The 8725-nt window shown below is 37.2% G+C and overlaps 1 protein-coding gene across 2 annotated transcripts in view; it reads right to left on the reverse strand.

The window, feature by feature from the left end:
- The window catches only part of LOC107751868 (ZZ-type zinc finger-containing protein 3), a 39966-nt gene that overhangs the window by 7220 nt on the left and 24021 nt on the right, over positions 1-8725 (reverse strand). For both annotated transcript variants that reach the window (XM_016567635.1, XM_016567636.1), the window contains 3 exons: positions 3310-3448; positions 3056-3203; positions 1385-1512 (listed from right to left, as the gene is read on the reverse strand). In XM_016567635.1, coding sequence (XP_016423121.1) covers positions 1385-1512; positions 3056-3203; positions 3310-3448 — 415 coding nt within the window. The remainder of the gene's footprint in view (positions 1-1384; positions 1513-3055; positions 3204-3309; positions 3449-8725) is intronic.

Here is an 8725-nt window from a genome sequence, read left to right on the forward strand (position 1 = left end):
GCAGTACAGTAATACAATCTTTCATAGACGTGTTTAAACGCAATAAATATAAGCAAGAGTATGTGTGAACCTGGCGTTATGTGTGCATTAGCGCACCGTCTCTAGGAGAGCGCGCGAGTGCTGAATGGTTTAAACACGGGCAAGAATTAAAAAGAAATGAAAATTATAAACTTTAGTGATGATGCAACACTGCCTCGATTGTGCAAGTGACATTTCCTGTGTCAACTGTGTAGTGTGCAGCTCGCTTATAGTGCAGACGCGATGTGGTGATTTAAAGCCATTTTGAGCAGGAAAAAGAGAGAGCGCGCGGTGATTCACTCACGCTGTTTGTGAAATTACGTCTCACTGAAAGTTTTCAAATTACTTTAAGTTATTTAATAAAGAAACATGAATTGTACCTCACCTTCAGCATTATAATTATTCTACCTGCGCCGGACAGATTGAGAGATCTCATGTCATGCCAAACCTCTCACGGCAGGCGCGTCGTCAGCTTGAGATCGGTTTATGAGATCGGCCTTTATAGAGACCGCCGATCAAACTTCCCAAAGAGATTATCAGCCGATAGCGATCGGTAGGCAATCAATTGGAGCACCACTGGTGGCAAGCAAATCATCTCAAAAGAACTCTACAGGGAATTCCCACTTCCATGAATTTCAATTCAATAATGAACTCTTGACTTTTTACCATTAATAATGAGATAATGGATCTGCCCAGATATCCTGATCTACTGAGAGACCAACGTAAATGCTTTATTCATCAATTTAACATATACATACACACTCTACATCAAAGGGAGGGCAAGGTTTCTCCCACTGGTTTCCATAGATACCATCTTTTCGCTACATGTGCTGCATGCACGAACATACTGAACAAGAGAGATGGGATGAACTGACTGGTGTAAAAACTGCAGGTAGAAAGCTAGATTGTCTGAACACAGCACCTCTATAAAACAGGCCAAGAGACACACTGTGTTTTTATAGTTATTTGTGATCAGCAAAATTCAGCATGCTTGCAGCGCATTTTTCTGTTGAAATGTTACAGCAGAATGAATATGGATGGAGATATTGTGCTCTCAAGGAAGATGTTGTGTATGCAGAGCACATCCGAGTTCATGTCCTAGGGCTCAAGCATATATATAACAAAAAACAAAAAACAATGTCAAGTTAAGTGTTAGGTCTTGATCTTATTATGTATCGGATGCAGTGGTGTGTGATGAAACATGGTGAAATTGTAGGTCATAGGGAAAAAATGAGCAAAGCATAAAAGGAGAATCTGTAACCCCATGTTTTCCTCAAAACACAACATGCAGGTTCATAGTCAAGACGGCTGTAAATGGTGACAGAATACAAATGATGGTAAGTACAAAGACTTAATCTGAGTTTACCTGACTTCTGCTACTGGACATGCTGTGTTCTGGACCATCACTTGATGGCAGGGAGGAGGAGTAGATGGATGAGGAGTCACCCTCCTTCTTGGAATCCACAGGACTTTTTGGTCGAGCAGGCAACCCCACTACAGAAAGACAATAAGTGCTTTAATTTTGGCATATTTCCGGTCCATAAACATGCCACTGAATATACATACACAAGGAACACTGTCCTGTAACAAAAGGGTCCACTAGATCTTTAAAGTACGGACCCACTTTATATTAAGTGGCCTTAACAACTATGTACTTACATTTGAATTAATAATTTGGTACAATGCACTTATTGTGCACATACATGTTTTTACATTATACTTATATTTTAAAAATATCTGCATGTAATTGCATCTGTAATTAATTTCTGTAATTACATTCATAGTTACACTGTTGACCCATCCCTTACACCTTAACCCACCCTTAAACCTACCCATACCACCAAACCTGTCCCTAACCTTACCCATATCCCACCTCAATAGCAGCAAAAGTGTTTTGCAATATAATATGAACACAATAAGTACATTGTACTTATTTTTTGATGTAAGTACATAGTAGTTAAGGCCACTTAATATAAAGTGGGACCTAAAGTACTTTTTGAAAAACATTTAATATACCATGTATTAAATTATAAGCATTAATTTGTGGTATTAAAGGAATTCTGAAGGAGTGTCCATGTAAAAAAAAAAAAAGGATAAATCTTTTAAATGTACTCTTTGTATTTATGTTGGTATCATATGGGTAAAAAAATATAGTACTGTTTTTTTTTTGGATCAAATAAATGCAGCCTTGATAAACATTAGAGACTTCTTTGAAAAACATTTTAAAATCTTAATTTTGGATGGTAATGTATCCTTGTGTAACTCAAAAATATAATAGAATTAAAAAAAAAAAATGTACCTACCACATGACATTTTACAACCTAAACTTTCAAATCATCAGATATTTTTATTGACCTCGACACAGTCATAAGGGTCTACAGAACATAGTTTCCTATTACATTTTCCTGCATACTCCCACTCTTTGGTCGCAACAGAATTTTTAAGGCAAATGCTTTTCAAATAATAATACAACTATAAAAATTAAAGCAGCTTTGTTAAAATATTTTATATCACTCTGACAATTTTGACTTCATGCCCCAAATAAATTTTAATTCATAAATGAAAAACAAGCTCATCATATTTATGAATATTTATGAATCGTAAACACGATATTATCGAACTGCGAAACTTCAAAACTTCAGGTTTGCTGTCCTTGTTTGTAAGGCTGCACAATTTGGAATAAAAATAATGAACAAAATAAGAAATATTAGTATGGTAATATTGCACTGTAAAAAAAAAAAAAAAAAACAAGTATTAGAAAAACAACTGTAAAATTACACTATTCATATTTTCTTTTATATATTTTCTTTTCAAACATTAAACCATCAAACTTTTATTTTTGCAATTGCTTCTTGATTTGATAATTGCACTAAGCCATATTGTGATTTCAGCTGATTAATCACACACCCCTGGTACAAATAGAATTTTTAAGGTATTTTTGAGCCCACTAAAGTACATCCTAGTTATTGGACCTGAGGCCCTTCCATAAAAATACACACACACAGTCTAAAAAAAAAACTAAAAAAAAGGGACACACCTTTGTCAAAGATTAACTGCAACTGCCGTGTTTTGCGCTTCTTGTCACAGAACTCCCTTTCAAAGTCGCCACGGCCTGAGGTGTATTGGTCCCATGCAATGTCCGGGAGCTGGACTACTCTCTGGGGCCGAGGAAGACCCATCTCCACCTGTGATGAAAGCAGATGATCAAAAACATACTTAAACCAGGAAGCAGGACAAAGTAATAGGCATTTCAGACAACAGCAATGGATGTCCCAGAGGAACCTTCTGTACCTGTTTCTGTAGCTGGTCCACAAAGGCGATGGGGTCAGACAGGGCTTCCTTCTGATGCCGTGCCAGTGTCTCCAGGTTCAGGATGGCTTGGGTTCGCTGGGCCTCCAGTACACTGATGGTCTGGAGCAACCTCTGATAACTAATGTTGAGGACAGAGGAGAGGGAAGGGCAGAGATGCTCAGTACATTATGAACAGCTGATGCTATGCATTTAACCATCAAACTTTCAGCAGTTATTCATTATTTAATTTTAGTGCAGCACAACCACACACTTTACTAAAGAAAGTCCCTGTAAACGTTCCTATAGAAATATATGGTAACACTTTATTTAAAGGTCCAATTCTCACTATTAACTAGTTACTTATTAGCATGCATATTACTAGCATATTGGCTATTTATTAGTACTTATAGGAACATATTAATGTTTATTCTGCGTGAGCATGTTGTAGATCCCTTAAGCCGACCCAATAACTAAACAACTACTCTAACTATTATTAAGCAGCAAATTAGGAGTTTATTGAGGGAAAACTCTTAATAGTGAATATGTGTTCCCTATTCTAAAGTGTTACCAAATATATTCTATAAATAGAATGTTTGCAAAAGGGTGGGCGGGTGTTGACTGACAGCTTCATGCAGGAACTGGGTTTTCTGCTTGTAACCAGAGATAGTTGGACTAATTTTTAATTGTTTAACACTTTTAGGGAAAGATGTTTAAAGTTCAAATACTGATGTTCAACCTCAGGGAGATAAAATGCTATTTTTATGATATATTGTAATTGTTGGATATAAAAATCACGGTAACACTATTTTACAGTCCCTTTGTTACACATTACATGTACTTACTACAGTAATAACAGAAAATGTAGCATAATTACATGCAATAACCCTAAACCAAACCCTAATCTTAACTCTAACCCTACAGTAAGTACATGTTGTTAATTAATATTATTCAGTACTTAATTGTATAATTACACTGTAAAATAAAGAGTAACCAAAATCACTATTTAGGTTAATGTTATGTAACAATAACAGTTCTCACGAGAGAGAGAGAGAGAGAGAGAAACAGGATTTTATGCCACAAATAATTTTATGGATTTCAGAAGCTCACATTTGAAAAAGCTTTTCTAGATTAACCTTGTTTGAAACGAAGATACGACGTTGGCTGTGCGCTACAGAGCTTTGACCTTTTCCCTGCACACCCTCAGGAAAATAGGATCCACAAATAGGAACACGAAAAAAAAAAAGAGGCAAAGAGAGGGGGAAAAAGGCGAGTTAAGACAAAGATGCTCTTCTAAGCGGGAGATTCGGCCTACTGCTTAGAAGTAATCTTATTCAGAAGCTCAACAGACCTTGTATAATCAATCTAGCCTAACATGGCATGAATGAAAACCAATTGATGACAGCAAGCATCCAATCTCAACAAGAATTAATTTAGAGGACTTGCTCCATTTGATTTGTCTTACTTGAGGGCAACTGACTAGTTTTTCTTCCATTTCCTTGCCATTTAATAACTTAGACCGCAGAGGAGCTGTTAACAGCCTCTCGATTTAGACGCACAATGAAGATAGGCATGTAGCACTGCAGGCTGGGGAAAGCAGCCAATGATGGCAATGAGCCCAAAACTGACATATGGCTGGCAATGCACTGCCACCTATGGGTCAACCATCTGAAAAGCAGACTAGAGCACAGACTAGATAACAGACAAAAACTAAAACTTATAAAAATATGGGCTTTGGGCCATTTTAACCTTAACTGCGCCATTTAACCGGCACTAAATACCACACACCGGGATGCCATACTACAACTGCTCATAATAAACCTCCATACAACTTTTCAGGTTAGTAGCCAATGTGAGCACGTTTACTGTGTGATGCCTTCCTTGTTAGTCAAGTGTATGGAAGGCAGACGGGGCCAAAAGCCTTTAAATAGAACGCGTGAAATTTAATCACGAATTTGAATGCGTCTCTCAATGCGTACACATTCTGGCCGTGTTCGAATGCGTAATACTAATTAAAACGCATTTTCAGTTTCGGTTTTCGGCCAAGTGCATCCAGAATTTTCGGTTCGCGTTTCGGACCAGAATTTTCATTTCGGTGCATCCTTAATATTAACCCTTTCTTTTGTTCTTTTGTTTTGTTGCTCTTTACTCATATATAAGGCACAGTAAATTAATTAATGTTACCATGTAAATTAAGACTTTTCTAAAGAACGTTGAACTAAAATAAAAAGGACATGACAAATCATGACATAAGGCTGACAGAAAAAAACAACATACCGATGCATTATCCCTCATGAACAAATATAACGGGTGATGTTTGCATACGTGCATACCAGTGTACCACCACGGCATACTTCATGAATAAACATGACGTCTGATGTTTGTATGCAAATATAGTCTCAAATAGGGATATGCCGGTATCAAATTTTCATGTTGCGATTAATTGCTAATGCTTTTATCACGGTATACGGTATTATCACTATATTGAAATTTAGTAAAAAAAAAAAAAAAGTGCTGTCATAATACAGTATAACAGGTTTAATAACTTTTTTCTTATAACAAAAATAACTGAACATTTAAATGCAATAAAGCAATACAGAAAAATGTATAAAGTTAAAAGTTTTACACAGATTAAAGTGCAAAAGAACTATAAAGACCAATAGGTATCACTTTACAATAAGACCTCATTAGTTAACCTTAGTTAATGCATTAACATTCACAATGAGCAATAGCAACATTTGCTACAGAAGTTATTAATCCTTGTTTAAAAAATACAAGTCTTAGTTCAGGTTAGCTCATTAAATAACACAGTTGCAACTTTAGATTTTAACAACTTGTTATTAAATATCTGAATAATTTGTAATATATAATTATTCACGGTATTTAGAAGTGCCCACGATAACAATATTGTGCATATTCATTACCGTGATATATCGCATTACCGAATACCGGCACAAGTCTAGTCTCAAATACAGCAATTTCATTGACTGCTGTGCATGCTGTCGCATTACCGTGGACAAAGTGCGTGTTGACGCGGTCAAACTTCATGCGTTCCATTTAAAGACGTTTGGTCCTGTCTGCCTTCCATATTAGTGTCGCTTTTTAAGGCAATCATCACTATATGTCATACTTAATATGTCATATCAACAAACCTTTAACCCCAAACCTCCACATCAATGGAGACCTCAAATCTGAGACTTGTTGTAGAATACTAATCTAAATGATCTGAGGATCATTCGGAAGATTAAGATCACTACATAATGACCATCAAGAATGTGCTAGCAAAGTCTTATGAACCAACCAGCAAAGCTTTCAAAAAGACTCACAACACTAGCAACACCCTAGTGACTACAATCCCCTGGCACTGTGGTGACCGGTTTTGCACAGAAAAGCACCCCTTTGTTTGCTTCTTCAAAGAAAGTAATCTGCATTAAACTATCTATAATTTAAATCAATGTCAAGCACACAATAAATCCAAATTAAAATGCAGGAGAAATACTGTCCCAGATTAGAAATCAGAACGATTTATTATAACAAAAGATAAATAATTCAGACAGGCCTCATAAACTGACGTGACTGCAATCTCTTTTCATTTCTATTGCCCAACAAGCCAATCCAGTTGGCTGCTCCTGATCCCTGCACTCACACTGTGAGATGGGCACATGCCCGAATGAGCACGACCCAGGACAACCTGTCCACCAGCAGCAGGCCTTCCCTCTCTTATTACCTACCTGGAGACTACAGCAGCTGTTGCTCATTTTCTGCAAGCGCAGTTGACTATTACACTGCAGAAAACAAGCATGCAGAGTTAAGCAGGAAAACACTAAGATGTTTATCTAGGCCAACCTCTTCAAATTACAAAGCACAAACACTATGAAAGCTAAAAAGACAAAACAAGACTATAAACAAGAGCAGGGCAGACAAATCAAAACCTGAAATGCTGGGTTTTGACAACCAAATAAGTTAAAGCAATGCAGTTTCCTACTACTTTTAAAGTAAACCTCTATAATATAATAATAAGAAAATTGATTTATGAAGCTAGAGAACTCCCTCTATATGGAAACTGAAATAGTAAGACCTGAAAAGTACTAGTGGTACTTGCCCCTGCCAAGAATAAGTTATGCGGTTGCTACTAGCGCAGGGCTATTCAATTATCTTAATTTGAGGGCCAGATTATCGAATTGAAAAATTTGAAGGGGGTGGGGGCTGTCCCGATCTCTTTCTGGGGGGCCTATAAAATTAGAAATTAAATTGAAATGCATATTCAGCCGTAAATGAACTACCAAATGAATATTACCAACATCTATAAAAGGTAAACATTAGAGCCGTCTGTCAACTAGGGCTGGGCGATTTTTCCGATTTTATCGATTAATTTGAATTTAATGTTTTGCCACAATTTTTATTTTCAATTCCTTTTAATAGAGGAATCACTATTTTGAATAAAAAAACAACAACAACAACAACATTACAATTAGACACTATGACAATGTTAACAGTAAAGAGAAAAGAATGATCCAACCGCATGTTGGCGCACGTGATTAGCCGCTCACGTCACGCGCTCTGTGAAGGACCACAAGTAGAATATATCATTAGGTGCCATTCACACAGAATGCGCTTTTGTGTTGACAAGGATGCGACACGGGCAGTGGAATCGGAAAAAATGCAGAAAGATGGCGGTTGAACTTCTTTTAACTTGAGCACCGCGTTTTTAGAATGTAATTTCATGCATGAGACGCTGCAAGAGACTAGTGTTGTCAAAAGACCCGGTATTTCGGTACCAAGTCGGTACTAAAAAAATGAAAACGTTACGGTACCAGGTTTTTTAAAGTACCGGTGGTACCGAGTACCCGGTCAACCCGGCTCTTGATGCGTTATCCGAAAGCTATCCTCTTCCAGTGTTGCCAAGTCCGCGGTTTTCCCGCGGAATTGGGCTGCTTTAACACTGTTGCCGCTCCACGGGTTGTTTTTCATGTCCGCGGGTTGAAAAACGACCCCATTAACGTGATATTTAGCCCCTGGAATGCGAATTTTACCAGGGGAACCCCGCCAAAACATGCGTATTTTATCCTCGGAACGCACAAGGGGACCCCCTTGAAACGCGATTGGGCGGGTTTTGTTGTGAAAACCTGGCAACCTCTTCATAAAAGCAGTGGCGACCTCAAGAGGAAACGCATCAAACTAACAAAACACCCCGATCAAGTTCAAGCAGGTAAGTTTCAATTACATTTTTAATATTTAGAGCTTCTGTTATGAATATTATTCCATATTTTAATTTGAATTTCGGATTGAAATAAACATCGCCATTAGCGTATACGTAGTTAATCGTTAGCATAAGCGCGGCTAAAGCTAATATAATGAGCATTAGAATGAATTTTGTTCATTTTGTTCAAAATGATTTCTTTGTTAACATTTAATGCTC

This window comes from Sinocyclocheilus rhinocerous, unplaced genomic scaffold (assembly GCF_001515625.1).
Source record: "Sinocyclocheilus rhinocerous isolate Xijiao unplaced genomic scaffold, SAMN03320098_v1.1 scaffold351, whole genome shotgun sequence".
NCBI classification, from domain to species: Eukaryota; Metazoa; Chordata; class Actinopteri; order Cypriniformes; family Cyprinidae; genus Sinocyclocheilus; species Sinocyclocheilus rhinocerous.